The sequence below is a fragment of the Poecilia latipinna genome, unplaced genomic scaffold (genome assembly GCF_001443285.1).
Source record: "Poecilia latipinna isolate Pla-1442-1.1 unplaced genomic scaffold, P_latipinna-1.0 Scaffold599, whole genome shotgun sequence".
NCBI lineage: Eukaryota > Metazoa > Chordata > Actinopteri > Cyprinodontiformes > Poeciliidae > Poecilia > Poecilia latipinna.
In genome coordinates, this window is record NW_015113215.1 from 384575 (window position 1) to 406660 (window position 22086).

General features: G+C 39.6%; 2 protein-coding genes across 6 annotated transcripts in view; both read right to left on the reverse strand.

The window, feature by feature from the left end:
* Positions 1-10832, reverse strand: part of LOC106953737 (rho-associated protein kinase 2-like) — a 44904-nt gene extending 34072 nt beyond the window's left edge. For 3 of the 4 annotated variants that reach the window (XR_001426249.1, XM_015042706.1, XM_015042707.1), the window contains exons 1-4: positions 10400-10832; positions 3813-3894; positions 1535-1635; positions 768-905 (exon numbers count right to left, since the gene is read on the reverse strand). Coding sequence is in view for 3 of the 4 variants with exons in the window: in XM_015042706.1 (XP_014898192.1) it covers positions 768-905; positions 1535-1635; positions 3813-3894; positions 10400-10495 (417 nt within the window). In the remaining variant the exon portion in view is untranslated. The remainder of the gene's footprint in view (positions 1-767; positions 906-1534; positions 1636-3812; positions 3895-10399) is intronic. The other variant, XM_015042708.1, reaches the window with a different exon arrangement.
* A 1711-nt stretch (positions 10833-12543) lies between these two features.
* The window catches only part of LOC106953739 (sine oculis-binding protein homolog), a 20832-nt gene continuing 11289 nt past the window's right edge, over positions 12544-22086 (reverse strand). The window contains exons 4-7 of one of the 2 annotated variants that reach the window (XM_015042711.1): positions 20943-21094; positions 19864-19959; positions 17762-19681; positions 12544-14568 (exon numbers count right to left, since the gene is read on the reverse strand). In XM_015042711.1, the coding sequence (XP_014898197.1) occupies positions 17771-19681; positions 19864-19959; positions 20943-21094 (2159 nt within the window). In that variant the 3' untranslated portion in view covers positions 12544-14568; positions 17762-17770. Of the gene's footprint in view, positions 14569-17761; positions 19703-19863; positions 19960-20942; positions 21095-22086 lie in introns of both variants that reach the window. The other variant, XM_015042710.1, reaches the window with a different exon arrangement.

The following is a 22086-nucleotide window of genomic DNA, read 5'->3' on the forward strand; positions in this document are numbered from 1 at the left end:
TTTCCCTGTGTGGGATCCTATTATGGATGGGATTCCTGCCGTGTTAAAGGTGTGCCTGACAAATAGCTGAAATCTCAAAGAGAAACCTTGTGGGTGGTTCTGTTGCTGCAAGGAGACAAATGGTGAAAACACGAGTAAGGCTAGAGTGAGCCACTTGCAAAAGGACGCAGCAACATTACACAGCTAAAGCTGCAGAATGCTGAGGAAAACACTGATGTATTGTTTTTAGTCACTTCACAATTGTAGTCTGAATGCATCAGTAGCTCAGCAGTCAGGAATTCAAAAAGTAAAAGCCTGTTAAATGTGCAAGTAATAGCTGAACTGTCAACAGATTCTCTCATCTCTTCACTGCTTTGCCGTTTTAGCCTCTCCTTGTCAGGCCTCCTAATTTATGTGGACATGTACGCCTCGATAGAGTTGCAATGTTCACTTTTCAGGAGTGTTGTATAAGACATTGAATGCTTAGGATACAGTGTTATAACCTAAACTTGTTTTAAACTTCTCTTAAACTTCTGTGTTTCTTTGCTAACAGGACGCCGTTTGTTCACTGATGTTCTCTAAGAAACCCCTTAGATCTGTAGTGAGATTAAATTACACTCTTGTTGCACTGAATTTACCATTAAGGTGACTTCTAAAGGCATATGAGTGTCTTTTATTCAGAGGTACCAAAGTAAAAGCATAATGCATTTTCCTTCAATAATGTACCACTTTTTATTGGTCTATCACATAATTTTCTGCGTGTTGCGGAAAGAAATACACATCCACACCTGAACAATCCAGGGACTGTTGGAAAACGCCATGATGTGCCTCTCCTCCCAGAAGAAGGCCGAGTCTGACCTTTTGATCATCTCGAACTTGCTGAGCTGCTTCATGGCGTAAACCTTCTTCGAGGCCTTGTGACGGACCTGTAAATAAGGCCAGGCAGATAAGAGAGAGGAGACGATGCTGGAATGTAAACAGTAACAACTCCACAAGGACAATAAGGAGAGAACTGTTGGAATGTCACAATGACTGAGATAACAGCAGAGATCCAGACATGAAACGGGAAGCAGCGAGTGTTGTACACACCCATAAGAAGACATGCTTACACAAGCGCTAAGCACAAACACAGACGAGTACCCCTTCACACCCCCTCACCAGACTTCATATTCATACCCCACACAAAGCCTGTCCGGACTCGTTCCAACAGACAAACATCTTATCAGATACCTGATTTTAACTGCCTTCCAGCAGAAGGAAGGTAGTTAAAAAACGAGGCCAAGATGAGAGCAAGGAATTACAGCCAGTTTCAAAATGTATGATTCATTAGGTAGGAAATGATGTGAAAAATATTTTAGAGTTCTGTGTTTAAAACAGGGTGTTTTTTTTTTATTTGTCTTGATGGTTGCTCCCTCTAGTGGCCCAGAAGCAAACTGTTAAATTCAGGAAAAGCAGGAAAAATTCTCTACTTCAAACGCGGAGCTTAACAATGAAATATAAAGGTTAAAATAAATATTTTCTTCTTTTACAGGGCAGTAAGAGAGAAACGCCTCACCAGCTGCACTTCACCGTAGGCTCCTCTCCCGATCAACTTCACTTTTTCAAAGTCGTCAACCTTCACCTGCAGCTCTCGCAGTTCATTCACCAGCTTCTCATCTGCAGATAAGAGATAGGAGTAAAATACTTCAGCATCACAAAAGCTCAATCTGCTGCCACTTCTATTCAAAATACCTTTTGGAAATTTTTATTCAAAGGTCAAGAAAAATGTACTTTTTGTGATCTGCATAGATTATCATCTCAATTTCAAATGAAACTGCAGAGAAAACGTGGACAATACCATCGATTTACTTGGGTTAGCCTTGCGGTCCACTTTATATTTGCCTTTTGGGAGTCTTTTCGAACAAGAATTTGAACATATCAAACGCTATTAGGACAAGAACTGGAATCTTTGTAGATACATTATGAAATAAATAATATCAACAAAAAGAAGGCTTATTTAATTAGAAAACGTATTTAGGGGACACGTTACTAAAACATAAACAAAATAAATGGCACAAGTAATAAAGATGCTTGAATGGATCATTTTAAACAAAAACGAACACCACATCTTAAAATACATCTGCAATAGTTACACATACGTGCATTAAAGTTAATTTAGTTAAACATACATTTAACTAAAACACTTCGTAGGCAACAAATCTATGTGAGCCGAAACTCAGGAGGGGAATTTGATCCTGGCAACAAGTTTCAAAAGTGTTTTCAAATAAAACCACTCTGCCCACACATCGTGTGGGCAATGTTGCAGATTGTTTATGAACATGATCAGCCTCTGAAAAAGAGAAGTCTAAAGATAAGAGCTAGAAACACTCCCACCCATTTTGGACCTTGGTATCAAGGTTTACTGAGGATTCTTTGAAAGCTGCTACTGGTTTTTGCCATACCCCTCTTATGGTTTGAAATGCATTTATTGACCATAGTAAAGTGTAGTGAAGTGCTGCCCCTCCCTGCCTGTTGCTACACGCTGCCAGACAACTGACCAGAAAAGGCTCTGAGAATTTTCTCTGTCTAACAGGAAAAGCAAATTTGACTGGAAATAATGCCAAAGGCACAGAAAGTCGTTATATGGAAATTTAAGCAGCTCCACTCACCCTTCTTGTTATGCTAATGTTATATAAAAAAAATCACATGGAACAAATGACATGTAAATTACGCAATGGTTAAGACCTGCTGTTTGTGTATACTATCAGTTAAATTTGTGCAACTCTAATATAAAATATCCTGTGTTGTACTTAAAATTTACTGAATCAACTTTATACTTTTTTGATTAATTCAATTCATAATCAGATTCACAAATAATAAACCTAGCATTATTATTTGTGTTTTTTGGTTTTAATTCAATGTGTCAAAACCAGTTTATTAAGAAACTATAACTGTAAAAATCAAAATCAGCAGCTTCCTAAAATTTAGGAAGACTTACGTTATTTTTTTGCAAAATGTGATTTTGGTAATAATAATAATAATAATAATAATAATAAAAATAATAATAATAATAATAAAAGATTTAGGGGGAAAAAATCCAAAATTTACTTAGGCCATTATTTTAGAAAGGTGACAAAATGCTACTTTTTTAAACAGTAGCAGAAATACTTGTGTGTTTAGAAAGCAGTTAGACTCTGTTACACATGTCTGTTTTATGTAAACACCATGGGACCATGGTAATTTTACTTTCATCATGGGAACTTATCTCAGTTTACATATTTGGTTAATTGCTCTATGGTCAGTCAAATCAAACAGATTAAGCTTTTATTTGACATATTTTCCAGGAAATGGAACTGGCATTTTTCAGCTTCAGAAGAATTCATTCATATTTGGCAACTGGCGCCCAGCCCTCAGGGTAGCTTGCACCTACAAGTTTAGACAACATTAACATATGCATGCCTCCAGATGATGATGATGATGATGATATCTGCCACATAGAATCCCTTTTATTATTCAGGGAAGAATAATGAGCTGAGTTTTCATGACATGACTCTATAGTAAAAGAATGCCGTTACTAAACTCGACTGCCTGAGGCACCAACCTGTCAGTATCTGCCTAAAATTAAAAAAAAAACCCACATTTGACCCTTTTGAAAATGAGAAAAGCAACAAACACACAGCTCTGGCCAAGAAGTAAAAAACAGTTATTTCAATTATACAAGTCTTGCATATTTGACTGCAGTACTGAAACATGTTTGTTGGGATTAAATAATAAACCGAGGACAAAAAACATGGAAAGAAAATAGAAAAAGGACAAAGCACCAAAACACAAAAAACACAAAGAGTAGCTCTTACATCTGTTCAGAAATGCCTCAATGTTCTTGTTCTTTCGCAGGAAGGGGTAGTTGAGATCATGAGCTAAGGCATTCATGGAATCCTGAAAGACAAAAAAAAGCATTATTTTTATTTTTTTTTATGACAACTGAGACAGAAAACATATGCAAATATTATATTTAAATGATTTCATTTCCAAGTTTGGATGCCTTTTAACATTCAAGATTCAGAGTTAGAAACTCTCACAATGTTTTACATCTGTATTTATTTATAGGACACTTTTTAGCAGCATATCAAGGTATATATCACAGAAAATTGACATAGTCACTCTCTTTTAAATCATCGATTCATTTTCAACCTCCAAATTATCTGACAAAAATTAGATGCCAGTTTACAAAAAAATATATTGCTGAAAAACTATAGAATACTTAGCTACAAACTGTTGACTATGAAGGTGTCAGAAAGTACCAGTCAGGAGAAGGAGTATCAAACAATTTCCCAGGCATAAAACATACCAAGGAGCACAATGGAGGAAATATGGCACAACAGCAACATTACCAAAAACTAGACATCCATCGAAGATTAATGACAAAGTAGGCTTCCAAGAGGAGTACAGAAACACTAAAGGAGCTGTGGGAATTTCTGGCAAGTACTGGCTGCATTAAACATGTGACGACAATCTTCCATGTTTTTCATATTTTTGGGCCAATTCTTAAAAAAAAAAAAAAAAAATGTATTCCTTCCAAAAGAACATCTGAAGTCTCTCGAAACTGGTATCTTTTATGTAAAGTCTGAACATTCTGCTCCCTTCTCTACAAGGTGTTCTTTCTGTGGAGTTTTATTGTTTTAAATAAACAAGATAAGACAAAAACTAAACTATGTTTCAAAGTCAAAAGTCTCATTTTCGTGTTTACTAATCTGTCTGAAAATAATTTTTCACCTGCTAGATGACCTGCTTTTGCCTGCTAACAGGTATTAGAACCAAATGAATGGACAAAGCAGTAAAAGACAGGGGAAGTATTTTAGTAACCAAATTTCCTCAAGTACAACTTGAATGGGAGCGAAAATTAAAGAAAATAAACACAATAGACCATATTCTGACCATAGACCATAGATATATTCTGGATCAATAGAAAAACCCGTCTGACAAAGTCATTTCAAAACTACGGCTAACCACATGAGGTGAAGGCCGACTTCCAGAACACTCAGACCATTTCTGTGCCTCAACAGAGGGGGTTAGTAGGAGCATCTGACTAACAGCCGGGGTCTCTGTGGTGTCATCAGAGCTCAAATTAGGGGTTTCGGGTTGCATGTAAATCCAAAATGTCTCTCTGATCCTAGACCTAAGGGGCTGGCAGGACAGTTGGACAGGTGGGTGAGGGAGGTGGGGGTTAGAATGCAGAGTGACCCTCTGTTCCCCCAACCAGGGGTCAAGTTGAGTCACCCAACATGCATGTGTGTGCCTAGGGAAGTTGAGCCATCGGTCTGTTTGTTCTGGGACTTGTGGGGGTTGGGGTGATCAGGGGTGGAACAATTCTGCACCTTTAAATAGCAGTGGTGAGGCGAAATCCCCCTTACCCCCCTCCCCCCACCACCACCACCGCAGGCAGATGGAAATAGACGTAAAGGCTCAGAAGCTATTGTGGGACGAGCCTCTATGCGGCTCGTCCCACTAAGTGATCAAAGATCTGTGATCACTTTCCACAGTGGATATTTACTCAGATTTTTATGACTGTGGTATGTTGCTGCAGGGGAGAGTGAGGTCTGCTTAAACGATTTAATAACATGTTCAATAGAACCGGAGGAAACATGAAGTCGACTGCGTGTGGTTATAGTTGAAAAACCTTTGAATCACATTCATATTCTTCTTTGTTGACTAAAGAGATAGTAATATTTTAAACATGGTTATTTTCATGGATCATCTTCTCAAAAAAAGCATGCTCTGTGAACAAAATTCTGAGCTCAGACTTTCATTAAACTCCTGTCAATGACAACCCGTATTAATGAGTATCTAAAATAATAATACTTTATTCTACATGCATGAATTTAGTCCAATCTGAATTGTTGCCATGACCTTCCCCAGCATAGAAGTTACTGTTCAGCTCACATCCCAGTCTGATGCAACATGTGCTTCTACTAAATGATCCTCCAAGACGCAGTTACCCAACATTGCAGTACCTCGATGCCACTGCGATGCATGATCATCGTTTAGTTTTGTTTGCATTCTTACAGAGAGCTAATCAAACTTGTATCTAATCAAACTTTTTGTTAAATTTAGCAAGTGTGTAACTGTTTTTATTAAAGTGAGTCTAACAAACTCAAACAACACTTCTTGTCAATTCCTGCCAAAACAAGCACGCCAAAGCACTTTTACGAAAGAATGAGCGATACCAGTAAATCTAATACACGAAGCTCAGAGGAAACAGGAAGCTCATTTATAACAGCTAAATCATAAACCGCTTCAGCATCTGATGATTCACAGCTTGGCGAATTTCATTCCATCATGATGTTAGAAAATACAAAATAGGGACATTTTTAAAAAATGTAACAGATAAAATATGCTACAATAGGGTCCACAATGGTTTGATATTTACGCCAATCTTTTAGAAAGACAATGTAAATGTCTTAAATACGACTGTAGAGCGAGACATGTCTGTGTTGATTGGTCCGTAGGTTTCAGGATTCAGGACCCTGACCCAAACACAACAGGTTTCCAATTTTCTGCCACAGGCCACCAGATTTTAAAGATTTAATGATGTCATAATTTTTAAACAACTCTTCCACTGTCTTTGTAAGAGAAACATGCCCACAGCATCACAGATCCTCCACCATGCTTAACAGTCCCAGTAAGGTACTTTTCCATTCCATCCTTCTTTGTTTCACATCAGGAATGTTTCCTTCAGCCTTGTCTGATCTGACCAAAGCATTTAGTCTCTGTGAAACCCTTAACAACATGTAGCAAGCTTTCCACATGTATATCTTTAACAGTAGGACGCAAGAGGCTATTTCCTGATAAACTTCCTAAAGAAATTAACGGCAGACAGATTGGTGACCCTTTAAAGAGTCTGTGCTGGACCCCTTTAGGAGTGAGCATAAGGTCCCTTCCTGTAATTCTGTCATGGTTCCAGTCCATTTAAGCTTTGCTCTGAATGTATAGGGAATTTTCAGGCAAGCATCTATTTTTCTATAGAAAATGCATCCATTTTATCACAAGTGAAGCAAAACAAATATCTGTTTTACTTGCATACCATGTTCTGAGCAAAGGGTGTACGTCACATCATGTTTATAACCAATGGATTCAAATATTTTGATCAACTTTAAAAGCCCACAGTACACCTTCAAAGTCTATGGGAAATCTGTAATTTAATACTATGAGCAGAAAGTGAAGGATTGGTTTTACAAACCTCAACTTGAAACTCTGTAACTCCACTTCATTCATCTTCATCTAAAGCTGGGCTTTTCAATGAATGCAGCACATTTGGCAGCTTTGGAAAGATCTGTAACATCTGTTTAACACGTTAAGCGGATAACGGATTACAAACTTTCAGAATGTCAAAAACATGTTCGCCATTTAGAGCTTGAATCATTGACTCCTGGCTCTTTGCCGGTGAAAAAGAGTAATAAAAAGTGGTGTTTAAGGTTTAGGTGAAAGTGGTTGATACCATAGAGCCATTGGATTATTGGCTATGATTAATGAGTCAGACTTGCTCCAACAGTAGTACATTGTTTCATCTACCCTGGAGACATGTAAAGGCATTAAGCTTTAAACAAAGCAGGAAACTGAAATTCAGGGACTATTAACCCCGTTATTTCCATTTGTGCCGTTTTTGTACACACACATTTTTTGTTCTTTGGCACTAAAGAGTTTGCATCAACTTTTAGAAAAAAAAAATACAGAAACATCTGAAAAGTTAACGGTGCAATCACCCTCACAAGGAAGAACATTTTGCTGCATTCATGTAATTTGTCGCAGTGAAAGATTTCAACCTCTTTCAAATAAGACGCTCGACTTCTTTTGTTTTCAGGAATTTGGACAAATCTGAACATGATCCAGTCGCTGCCAACTGGATCATGTTCAGATTTGGACAACATGTTCGTGATGAGGACAACTGCGCGTGTCCTCATCACGGTAGAGTCTTTTTGTAATGTAAGGCACGACAAACGATGCCATCAGGTATGCATTGGATAATGAAGGCTTGACTAAAAAGATCAGAACAGAAAAGGCTCGTCTTGTGTTAACCAATGACTTTGGTTTGTTCTAAAATGATTTCATTTCCACAGCAACTCTTTTTCTCTTGGCCTTCTTGAAAACATAATTGTTAGTACTCCATGAATATTGCTGGTAAACATAAAAGCCTCTGCTGCGTTTTACTTATCGTCATGAACACTATACCAATACAAGCACACAGTCAAAATGGTTGAAAAGAGGAAATTAAATGTTACAAGCAATACATAGATCATGGCTTATCTTACATAAAGACATAAGCCACCCATTAACCACTCCACAAGCCACTAATCTTAAGCATACATTGTAAAAATTGCATGTAATCATCATAGCATGACGCTTCATTTATGCAACCTTAGGAGATAAGTCACATGAATGTAAAGGTGTTTTGTTTTTCTAGACAAATTACATGACTAATTCCTCAAATAACTGCTGATCTTTTGAACAAAAAAAATACCCCTTTGTTTTTTGTTTTTTTTTTTTTTTTTTTAAAGAGGCCATCATCAATAAATGAAACATTTCTAAACAGGATTTGTAGCCCCACACATCCATTGTCTTCTTTTTATCAGAAATCGGGTTGTGAGGGCAACAGGTTCAGGAGGGAATCCCAGACTCTTGCTCTCTTTCACCTGGATAATATATCCCATTTGGCTTGTGATCCCCAGAATGAGCTGGAGTTTCTCACTGGAGAGAAGGGATTTTGTAGTTTTTGATAAATTGTTAGTTATTGTCCCGTTGATTAATAACCCTTTAAATATAACCCTAAAAAAATAAAAGGGTTGAAAAACTTTCTATATGTTTGTGTGACACTGTTAATCTTGTGTTATGCTGCCAAAACAAAAACAAAAAATAGACAAACAGGAAACGGTGAGGTGAGGTCATGACTAATTATCTCAGATTCAATTCCAGGAAGCGACTCCAGCTTCCTGCTTGTTTTTTTTTTTTTTTTTTCCCCCAGCGTCAGGAAGTACGGTGGCCATTGTTACGTCGACTCAGAACCGCTTATTTAAAAAATGCAACATTTTGAAGAATGACCACACAGAGGTGAAAGTGACCAAACATCACTTGTCTGTTTACGCAGCAACATGAGGCCGGCTGGATTTATCAGCCATCACTGTCCTGTACTCAGGACTTTACTTGTGAGTCACCAAGCACAAGAATAGACACAATTCTGTCATTTAACAAGCAGAGTGGTCACAAATTCTCCTTAAACTTCAACCTTATTTGTCTGTCACGTTTTCCTACTGATGATTGTTCCATAAATACAGACCCCTGATACATTTGTCATGTCTAACTATAAACCTAAATGTATTTTATTCACGTTGTATGTTATGGACCAGCACAAATTAGCACATAGTTGCTGGCTGGGAGAAAAGTTATTCATATATAGTTTTCAGAATATTTTTTTCATTGTACTTCCGTTTGCTGTAATCCAGTTGACCGAGCGATTCCGCCACATGAACATGCGATTGTTCAGAGTTGTATCTGAACCATTGCATTTTAAATAAACTGTATGTTTAGAGTCGTTATCCTAGTGTCCAGCATATTTTGCAAATAACCAAAAATGTTCTATTTTGGTCTCCTTTGACCAAAACACCTTTTTTTTTCCTCCAATATTGATTCATAGCGCAGTCCTCCCTTAAACTTATCCCTGATCTTATCCCTCTGGAGTACAAGATGTTTCCTGGAATAATTTTGCAACTCTCCAAAGAGATATGATCAACCTTTCCCTGAGTAACTGAATAACCAAAATAAGTTTTTTTTTTTTTTTTTTTTTTTTTTTTGTATTTCCTTGGAAAAGTGTGGTTCTAGATAAACTGAAGTGCACAGGACATGTTGATCCATGCCTATCAACCATAGTGCTGAGAAGTAGCGTTTCAGGATTTGGTGTGGTGGTGAAGGTAAAAACAACAGCTAGTTTACTGTCTAAATGCATGCTCACTTTTTAGAAAATATTCCAAACAGACTGCGTTGCCGTCAGCCGCCTATTTTTTATTTTTTTTTATTTTTAAAAAGACATTCAGTTTCAGTCAGTCTGGTCCGCTGTTGAAGTCAATCACATTTGATCCTCTGTACACTCATATACTTCTGCTGTGGTCTGTAAACAGGGAGTTTTGCATTCCACGCAGGAAAAGCGGCTGAAACATTAATAGGTGGGGCTCCTTCTGTCTCCTTCTCCACCCCCAGATTGATGTTAAGCTAATTCAGTAAACGCGTTAAGTTTTAATCTAAAAAGGTTTATTTTGATTCCAATGCTGTACTTTCCCGCATGCGTTTACTTCGGCTCCTTTATGGGAGGATAATTGTTCTGAAGTATGCGCGCAGCTCGCTCCGTCTCACGCCCGTACCTGCGTGGGGCCCCCAGGGCATGTTGCTCACTCACCAGCAGAGTTGATAAGTTGAGCGACGACATTGGATTCTTCACCATGGACTCCAGCTTCTTCAGCCGGCTTTCCACTCTGCTCTCCGCTCCCAGCATGATTACAGTCCACTTTGTCCAGTTCAAATGCCGTAAAAAAAATGCTAAAAGACAAACTAAAATAAAACACCTGCAGTTTCTACCAGTGGTGGAGGCGCACGCCGATCCGTGGCTCAGCTTCTCATATCATTGCTCCTCTGTACACAAGGGCTTGAGTTGTCAGGTTAATTATTCATCCACAGAAAATAAAACCTCCCGACTTCTTTTCTCTCATTTATAAAACATTAAGCGATTTATAAAAAAGAGAGAGAGAGAATCCCGACGTCTTGAAGTTCAGAGATGGGATCTTTAGTCACAGATGCGCCCCGTCAGCGTCACAAACCAGGTAGTTGCAATAAAATCGCACAGCACCGCAGGGGGGTGGGGGGTGTTCAACCTGTGTGACACGGTCGTCAATGGTTAACGAACAACCGTACAACTTCCGGTTATGGATTGTTTTACCAAAATAAAAGCAAACAAGAAAGAAACAAATATGCAAAGTGTTTGTATTGGCTAATTGTGTATTGCTATTTATATTTTTTTCAGAGCAATGTTGCTAATCTTTGAGTTCAAGAAGCCGCTGCAGAGGGCTAAATATTTTTGGACATAAAAGTGCTGTTTAAATAAAAACTGACTGACACAAATTGAAATATCCTTATTAATTAAATGCTAAAACAACTTAACATGTGGTGTTTGTAACATGTTACTTGCATCATAAAGGGTGGTTGGTTTGAATCCCAGCCTGAGTCTTTTTGCATGGCGTTTTCATGTTCTTCCTGTGCACACATGGGTTCTCTCAAGGTACTCTGGCTTCTTTGTTGAGTCCAGAAACACAACTGTCAGATTAAATGATTAGCCTGAACACCAAACATTAGTCTAAAGTGCCCTTATATGTGAATGCATATATGTCCCCTCTCTCCGTGTTGCCCTGTAACCTGTCCAGGTCAACCCTAAAGAGGAGGGTACAGACAATGCAGGACAAATAAATAAATGTTGAAAAACAAAATCCTTTTATTTTGAAAAATTTCTTTACATCCGGTTCTCCCGTGGAGGGGATTGGTAACTTGCTGCAAAGGACTCTTAACATGTCGTCGACTTCCTTCAATATTCCTTGCTTTTAACTTTTTGACTTCACACCTGACATAAAGCTTGTCGGTCTATCTATCACTTGTCTCTCTATGGTGCTGATAATAATAAGAGGAAAGAAAGTTGTTGTTTTTTTTTGCTACTGAAATTAGCCGAGATTCCTGGTGTCTTATCTCATCCATCGGTTTTACAGTCACACCGCATAGGCAGGAGCAACTTTCAGTATTTTAGGAATGTTGACTCGCTGCCTTTCAGACACGTTGGCACTAAGAATAGATATTTACAGGGTCCAAAGTGCGTCAGTGTCACAATATAGTTATTTATTTTATGCGCGTGTTTGATGATTTCATAATGTAAATTGTAGAACTTCAAACGGCACCAGAATTGAAAAAAAAAAAATTGTCAAAAAAAAGAGGAAGAAAAGAAAAAAACAATATCATAAACGTGTCTTTGCTCATAGAATAACATTTATTTATTTTTATTTTTACAAAGAGATCTCAATCAAGGATCTTGGATATATAATATTTATTCAATACAAATAATCTGACCATTTCATTCCAGACTGAAGGCTAAATCAAGTGGAGATCAGACAGTACCTATTGGCCAGGCTGCAAAAGCAACAAACTTTTGTCTTCTTGTCAAATTCCAATAATTAATAAAAGGAAGTAAATGAATAATGACATTTGTGGTTGTAAATAATTTGGCTTGTGCTACTAAATTGGGTACAAGGTTGTTGACAGTGCAGCTGTTTTTCAGGAGTGATGTCACCACTGACTCACAGAGACTGTTGACAGAGTTTCCTTACTGGCAGAGGATGAATCCACCATTATGGCATGACCTGCAGAAACTAGGTGACCCAGAATTAACAGAACAAAAGAAAAGTGCTGCAACTGCATGAGTAAGCACACCCTGAATTTCAGAATTGAAGCTCACAAAGTCTTTGGGGCCAACTGTCACGTCAGCCTCCATTTTTTTTTCTTTTTCAGTTTTGAGGTGTTTTTCTTCCAATGATGTTTGACCTGTAATCAGCTTCATTAGCTCTGCTTCAGAAAGAATCCGCACACCAGGACTCTTCCACCACTATGTTTCACTGAATGAATGGTGAGTTCAAACTAACAGGTAGTGTATTTTTGTCAACCGTATTTTACTTGCAAATTAATTTAACGTATTCCTTCCACTTTTTGCAATTGACATTTTTGCAAAATTGGCAAAAATGTCAATTTCTACAAGTACAAAGCTGGTAGAGACTTGTTCCAAAAGACTTACAGCAGCAGTTGCAACAAAATGTGGTTATTTTCCTCTCAATCACATACAAGCATAAGGAAGTACACCAGATCTGTGCTTGTGTGACAAAATATGGAGGAGCTCGAAGGGAGTGAATTGTCCAATGTATCTCATGAGTAAAGAGAACCTTGATGGCAGTATTTAGTATCAAAGAGAAAATAATAGCAAAATGTCTGGATTTGGCATCTGATATCAGTAAAATAGCAACGAGTGAATTTTTTATAACTAATGACTTTATGCAAACTGCATAAGGGACTCTATGTAATCAGGTGCAAAGTTTAAAAAAGGCAAACACTGCCCTCTAGTGGGCATTTATCATAATAATAACGTGAAAGGGCACAAAATTGTTTCGGCACTCACAAAATATATTCAAATAAAAATACAACAGAAAAAAAAATGCATCGAATGAAACTTTACCTATACTTCTTCCATAAGTTAATATAACATCAAACTGTACCTTTTAATTGTAAAAGTGAAGTGTTGACAAGCCTCAAAGCTATCTGTCTGAACGCAAGTGTCCTCATCAACCGTGGCAACTGTAATACTGATCACTGTTTGCTACAGCATTTGATGCTTTCGAGTGTAATACCTCATCTGGTAATATTACAAAGCTGATATTTCTTTACAGAATTGTCAGATAAGAGCAAAAAATATTGAAATCAAATACCCTGTCAGGAGACTGCAAGCATGCATGGCACCCAGTGCTATAAGTCATTCTGAGTTTGGAGATCAGAAGGGGAAATAGTGACCAATGTATACCATCTTTGTCTAGATGATCAGGAACCTTGGATTACCAAAGCTACAGTGCACTGGTGAGCGCATCCTCGTACATCCTTCGTAGTTTAGCTTTCTTCTGGAAATCTTCGGCCTGACTCTCCCAACACTTGGGAGAAACTTGCCTGCGGATAAAGTATTCATCTCACTAGATTTCTCTCCTTTCTCAGAAGAAGTGAGAAGGCTGGCAAATCTCAGGCAATCACTTGCAAGGGAATAAAAATCTCAGAACCGAGAGACTGTAGCATGTCTTGTATTTATGTTGGGCGGATAGGCGGAATAGAAAAGGCCATACTATATTCCTGGCTTTTGCTCAAAAAAATAGAAAGAGGAAGAAAAACCCTGCTCCTGAAGTTTGAGCCCCGATCGGCCAGGTAACTCAAAACCTGGAGTGGGGAGTTAGCGTGGGATATGAGGAGAGAAACAATGTGGCTCTTTGTGCAAGCCGGGCAGAGAAAACAAACCGTTTCCCCTGGAAAGAGATCATGTTCAGGCTCCATCTGAGAAGACCACACAAGGCTGATCAGAGCGCTGTCTGCTGAGTGGAGTAAGGCGAGGAGGAGAGGAAGGAGGAGGAGGAGCGCATCTGGGCAGCCACACTAACTTGCGCGTATATAAGCGCTTGAGGGCAATGTCAGACAGGACGAGGATCTGAGGACCTTCCTTTCAAACTCTCAGTCAGCTCAATGCAACACACAACCCAGTGATACTTTTTGGTCCAAAGGAGAAAAAAAAAACAAAAAAAAAACGTGTGACTGAGTTGTGTGTTCTTCCACGTTGTTGATTTGTGATGACTCGGCCATCTGGACCGTTTCCTGGGTTGGCACCCTGCTGGTCTGACGGGCTGAGGGACAGGCAGGCAGGCGGGCAGGAGGGTGTTCATTCTGGTGTTGTCCACACAATGGCGTGGCGCTGAATCTGGGACTGCTGGGCGACGTCAAACAGGGAGTCTGTTCATTTGGATAGGACGATAGACGTTTTGAAAAACAGGAGAAAGAGGAAAAAGAGCAAAGAAATGTTAAATTTCATTAATGCCATATCTTAAAACAAGATCTACAGCTCTGGACGCTCATTCCCTAATCCACCCATTCCGCATAAACACTTCGAATGAGGCTTTTAGTCATGTCAACACTCAGATAACTGCTGCATAGGGTGCAATCAAACCAAAAACATCTGGTCTATTTTCTCTTTCGCACGCTTTAATTCAAACACACATATTAAAGTCAAACACACACATACATGTAAGGACCAAAGCAGGACTCTGTACTTGCTCTGTCCCATTGCGTTTTAGTTTCAAACGCTCAGTGAATACCCATGTGGTGGAATCAGGTTACATGGAGCTATAAAATATCCCAAATAAAGGCAAAGAAAAATGAGACGAAAAGGAAAAAAAGAAAAGAAAAAAAAAAAAAAACTGGCTTTCTCCTGAGGTAAAATCCTCCAGTCGGCTGCTGACTTTGTCAGAGTGGGTGTTTGTTTAAAAAGAATTTTTACAGTTGGGACAATAGAGCAGCTCAGCTCAGAGGACAGAGGTGGCAAACTAAAGTCATCCAAAGACAGCAGCCGGATCCTGTTACAGACAACGAAAGAGCATAAGTCTGTTTGAACGACATAACTAAAGCATTGTTATTTCAAATATAATAGTTAGCATACAACGTCCTGTTAAAGTATTTATATACTTTGAACTTTTCCACATTTGGTCACACTATAACCATAACCGTCAATGTCATTTATTGCAGTTTGGTGTAACAGATCAAAACAAAGTGGTGGATAATTTTCAAATGTAAGGGGAAATAATGCCAAATGAAATGTATTTTCTTCCAGAATTTCCTTGTAGTAAGCTTCACCCATCAACTCTGATCAGCTTCATTCTCCCTGCGGAAGGAAAAGCCTCCCCGCAGCAGGATGCTGCCACCACCATGGATCATTGTGGGAATGGTGTTTGGAGTGATGTGCAGAGTTAGTTTTCCTCTTCATACAATGTTTTGCATGTAAGCCAAAAAGGGTTAGCGATGTTCCATCCCCACAGCATGCTGTTGCCACACCAATAATTGAATATGGTAATTACTGTATGCATTGCTAGTTGTCAACCTTATTTTTATTTGTACAAAAATTGAAAACCATGCATTGCTTTTTTTCTTTAATTTTTTTAATTATAATTTTGCATTGGTCCACCAATATAATGAAGTTTGTAGCTGAAAGGAGTAGGAATACCTTTGCAAGACAGTGATTTGGTAAAAATGCAAAAGGAAACTAATTTAGTGAACAATTTTCTGCTACACAGTCAGTCAAACATCTGCAATCCAAGATACAGATTTAGATAAATTGTTCAATCTCTATTTAGCAGCTGTCAGATTTAAACGTAATCACTAGTGTGACCCCCTGGCTTTTGGAAAGGGATACAAAGTGAAAAACAGGCGGGTTGAAATCTAAGCCATCTCTGTAATATCAGTGGATTAATCTCAGCACATACAGTAAATCATAAACATGATCTTGTTATGGTAAGATACCACGAGTGAGGATGATGGGTAATGTTACTGCCATTTGGACTACAAGGCGAGTGAAATCAAGAAGGGCTTTTGATTGGTCCAAAAGAGAGAAAGCTCCCCTGCTGCATTCTAACAAAACAATGTCAGAACGATATCGGTGTCACTTCATAGTTTACGGTTAAAGGGACAGTTCTAGACTGTTGAAGGGAGGTTTTGTTGAGGGTAAAGCAGTAGCTTTTATCCAGACAATGGAAGTTTGCTGTCTGAGTAGAGCCAAGATCAAAATGATCCTCAACCAGTAAAAGCAACTCCAAAAATCAAATATGTCACTGTGGTATTTGCAAATGCAGTTTTATAACTCTCTGAACCATAATCCCTGAGCATTGAGAAGTTACTTACACTGAGGTCAATGCTTATTTACATGATTAGATCTAAGATCTAATGCCAATCATTTCTCTGACAGTTGCTCTCACCCAAAAACACTGCAATGACAAGATATTCCCTTGTCATTGCATGGAGGATCACTGGTTCCGCTGTGGCTTCAGTTTTTATTTCCCATCCACATTTTGTGTAAGCAACTACTGCAAATATGACAACGGCTTAAAAGTCCATAAAATCATGTTCACACAAAACTTTAAGATTAGAGTTGTATCAGAAGGCTGCCATCACTTTAATCTGTCACTTAATGTTATCTTCAGCTGTCAAGACCAGCGATGGATTTATGCTAAATAAAGATGCGAAGAGTTATCTATCAAATAGAGAGCTATATTTTAACTAAGCCACACTTCAAATATAATATAATATTCTGAAATAAGTGTGACTTATTTCAAAAACTGCTTTGGGTAAGCAGTTGCAATGAACTCATAACATTTTGATAGGTTGCCAACTGGTCCTGATGAGGGCATGGCCTTGTTTAATTAAAAACCAGAATATTGTCTGTCGATATTAAAAACAGACTAATATTCACCAGCAAATCCAAGCCTATAATGCAGGCAGTCATGCAAACAAAGCATTGTGACTGTCAGGTTGTGGTGAAGTGATTGCCTTTCAAAGTCACTCTCACTGCTTCGGTCCTCCTTCTCCTCTCCCTGCTGTAACCTTAGCCCACATAAAGGTGCCAGGTTACCGGGATTCTCTCTGGTTGGCGCCATACTGTTTAGTGACCATGTGCACACTGTGAGACCAGTGATTAATCTTGCACCGTGCATGTGTGAATCTCCATACAAATACCTTTTTACACTTTACATTGTTACTAAACCATGACTGGAAATATGGAGCAGTTAACAAGCGATGCCGTTCATTGCGCAAAATTTTCCTGAACTGGCTCTGACCCTGTGATCAACACGTCAAATGCTAGAAAATAAATTTTTAGTCTCTATTAATTGAGTGGATTTAAACTATGAACTCGTAGCACATTCAGGTTGTGAATGCATCAGCCAAGAGCATAAACTTTGAGTTTAATATAAACCAGATAAATGTTAGTGTTAATGACATGCGTTGATGTACAAACTGGGACAAGAACCCTCTTCATTTTTCCATTTTCCATGTAACTGTACAGTTAGTGGGCCGAGTCATAATACCACAAAGATATGAATAGATGTTTAAAGTAATAATTTCTATATGTTCCACATCATATTCTAGTAAAGTTACTCACCTTGATTCTCTATTTATTCTGATCTCGGATCCTCAGGCATCGCCTCTTCAGGGCTGGCTCCATCTCCACTGCATTGGGCATGTTGGCAGGACTCCGTAAGCTACCCTTGTCCCTGAGTTTGGGCAAGAGTAATGGGGATGTGGTCCCACCTGTCTTTGGTGCTGTGGGCAGGGCATAAGCGTGGTCCTCATCTGGAACGTGGGAATCCTCCCCTGCATCCCCACTGGTTGTTAAGGGTCCTTCTAACTGACCAACTGGACCCTCGACTAGCACTGGGCTAACAACAGAACACTTGTTTTCTTTGATAGCTTCAAGTTCATTGAGTGAAGAATCTTGGGGTGTCACTGGTATTCTTTGGGATAAGGAAGAGTCCAAACTCGTGGGTGTGGATGATGTACCATTTTGAGGATGGCTCTGAGTAGAGGGCTTGACATTGTATGAATGGCTGCTCTCCATGGGACTGGATGGGCTGTTAGAAGGTGGAGTGAGGGAATCCGATTGCTGGAAGTCATTTGAAGGTGACGTTGGCAGAGTAATGTTCGGTCTGATGATATTGTGGAACCCTGGTCTGTTAAACTGGCCAGGTCCTGATTCTCCCAGTGTTGCCAGATCCACCATCCCATTGCCACTGGGCTCTAACTTCACTTGGGTCCTCTGGAGAACCCTTTGGATGACTTGTCGCTCTGTCTGCTGATGTATAGTTTTATAGTCTGTCAGTCCCTCAGAGATTTTGGTTGGGCAGGACAATTCATTACATTGTGCTCTAGGGGAGAGTGGTTTAGTTTGAGGTGTGGCTAATGGGGACAAAAATTGCCTTTCTGATTTAACCCAATCTATGTCCTTCAGGTTGGGTTCATTTGTTGAAGTGAAGGTTTGAGAAAAGTTCCCCCCCAGTTTGTTTGCCTCCACTCTACTAGCGTCTTCAGGGCTATCTGGAGAAACAGACCTAGTAGTCCTGGATCTAGCCCTCTCTACTCCTTCTGGTACAGGCTGGATAACTCCACCATGATTTGGCATTTCAAGGGCTGTTTTAGGAGGGACTGGAATTGGAATTGGAATAGGTATGGGGACAGGTAAGGGAACAATAATAGGATAAGGAACCAGGACTGTGGGTTGGGGTAAAAGAGGACTAAAAGAGGGGATACCATAGTTCATTATTGGAGGCACTGGGACAGGTCCTCTTGGCATTAGGTTTAGAGGAGGTGAGTGTAAGCCAGGGAAATAGGCACCAGGAAAAGGGTGCACAAGTCCTGGGGGATTCATTGAAGAAGAGGTAGGGGGCTGCAAAAGAGGAGAGTGAGGTGGTCTGTGGATAGGGCTGGAAGGAGGGCCTGCATGTCTGGGAGGATTGGCCAGGGGACTCTTTAGACCCTGAGCATGAAGCGGGGGCCTGATGAAGGGTATGGGGATTTGAGGTAATGGCTTTTGATCCAGAGGTGGGCGAGGAGGAGGTGGAGGAGGAAGAGGAGCTGGATGAGGTGTGACATCCATAGTAGATATGGATGGCTGAATGGATCTCTCCAGGTTCTTAAGCCCTGAAACAGAGACCCTTGAAGAGGATGAAGAAGATGATGCTTCTGAGGATGACAAAGACGTTGATTCCACCGGTCCATGAATTAGGACTGATCCTTTGGGAGAGAGATTTCGATTGCGTGCATCCCCCGTACTGATGGTGCTGCTGTTCCAAGACTCAGGAGTAAGTAGCTTCTGCCCCGGTATGTTGCCATCCACTCTCCCATCCTGGCTGCTTCTGTTTGGGCTGGAGCTGGTGCTGGTTAGGGCCGCACGAGCTTCTCGGTAGAAGACATCCATCTTGTACTGGTTGAGACATTTGATGCTGCAGAACTGAAGCCGTTCCTCACCAGATCCAAAGTCCAGGTACTCCTTTGTGTGACGAACATGCTTGCACCAGTCACAAACCTGTGGTACAGGCGAGAGAGACTGCGGGGGGTCAATGAAGGATCACATTCTTGCTTCAAACTTATTTAAACATACAAAAACAGGGAGGAAATGGGCTTTTCTGGTGTGTCTGGATGACAGATTTTATATCTATCAATAATTTCCCAAAAATAGTAAAGAAAACACTAATAATTTCCTCTTACTCTGACATTAGTGTTTATCTTTAACACTAATCTGGGTGAGTCCTCAGGCTGGGGGCGCTGAGGGGATGTCTCGACATGGAGGTCTTCATCTCTGGCCTAACAAGGAGAAACCACAAAGTGACAAACACACCACTAGAAGGAACACTAAAAGTATCTTCAAAGATTACACTGGAATTGTTGTGTGATAATCACATATCACTTGATGTTCCTCTTTACGAAGCATCAAGGTCAAAATACAAAGGTCAATAAAAAAGTAAAAATTTCACGCTACTTATTTTGGTGTTGATGAAGTGCTTTATTTTTTTTCCTTCCCGTGACAGAATTAATATAAGGAAATTCCTTCTGATTCATGTAAGACGATCTGCAGAGGGGATCTGAGTGCTCCCCCATCTCTGTGACCCAACGAGTCGTGTTGAGTTACGAAACATGAGGCAGCTGAAGGTATGGTATGCACTGAAAGTGGACACCTCGCCCCAGGCCTTCTGGCCTTCCTCTCAGACAAGCAGCAACAAGCCAGCAGAAGTGCTTTCCTCCCCTGCCACAAAAAAAAAAACAACTAGACAGCTTGTTGTGCACACTCTGCTCAGGTTTATTATGTGTCTCTCTGTTGTTTAAAAAAAAACAACAAGAAAGATGAAACACCACACATCGAAATGTCATCCTGAATACTTAAATATCAGGTGATCTTCTTGCAGTGAAAAGGGGAAAAAAAACATGGCTTTGTGCATCGGAGTGTTTCTCTACAGTTGCAGCTTTCCTGTCCTCCAGACCAAAGCCACTTAATGGCCGGCCCCTTTTGCATTAACTTGAAACTGATCCTACGTGTCCTGTGCAAAGTTTGACCTCCCTCCCACCACTCCTTAAATGGATCCTTTAAATAAACCAATCACTTCTGACCTTTAAAGATTGAAAGAATTTGTTGTTGAAAGTCTTTGAACCTGCAAGAAGACATATGATGCTTAAATTCACTCAGCCACAGATGAATGTGTTTGTGTAGGCACCTGACTGTTTCTGGTTATGGTATGCACGCATTTAATTCATTAATCATCACAGGTTAATTGTTGTACTCCATCACCAACCTTGTTGCGCTTGAAGTAGGCCCGTCTACAGGCGGCAAAACACTTCTCACTGCAGAAGCTCTTGAGCTCTGAGCCCATACATAGCGAGTAGCGCTTTACTCCCTCCTTCTGGCACCAAACGCAGACTATTTGCACGTTCTGTACATCTTCCACTGCAGAGGGATGGAAAAAAGCAAAGAAAGCAGGGTAATCAGAGATATTTTTTGCATAATTCTGCGTAAAAATCGCATGCATCGCTTCAAATCTGCGCAGGTGGAAAAACGAAAACAATTTCCTCAGAGTTTATTAAACAGCTAAACAAGTTAGACAAGGAGTAGAATCTCAAACCATTCACTTAAAACTGGATGTGTTCCAAAGCTTCCAGCCAGTGCATCCTGTAATAAATTAAATGAAGGCGTCTCAGGCTTGTATTTTATCAGAGTCCAGATATCCTGTTACATCTGCGATCACCTTATTGCTAGCTGGGGTTTAAGCAGGTTTGTTGTAGTGACGAACCACATGGACAGTGAAATTCAGCATTATTTTCATGTCACCATGAAAAGTGAAGATGATAACTCATATATCTGCGTAGTGAAAAAGCATGTAGGGAACGGAAAGAAATATTTTTCTCTCATAGACCCTTTCAAATTAAAATCCAGTTTTGCCTCATGTGTTTCTTTAACGGGTAAATTGGTAGTCGCAAGAAAAGTTCTCCACAAGAACGTTACTAGTCCACATTTATAATAACAAAAATTATATTGATTTAGGTAATAAAATTTACTTCTAATCTCTCTAGAGACAATGACTGGAATTACTACTTATTAGTCTCTGACCTGTGATTAGCCTCTCCTAAACACAAAACCCCGATCTTTTACAGGTCAGTGAAGGCACCATGCTCAAGCGGTACCAATTCATGCTTACAACACCCTTCAGTGTGTCCAGGCGTCCTGCGACAGCTCAGTTCGTACCTTCACTGGGGATGTTTCATCAAATTAGGGAAGCGAAAACTGACACAGCGTTGACTGCAGTAGATTACAGGCAGACTGTGTTACAGCTATCTTGTTGAATTTTCAGATCCTGTTTGGTAACATAGCAGAATTTTATCTGCAAATTTGCAAACTCCTTCAGATTACAAGCAAATACAAAAAAAAAAAAAAAAAAAAAA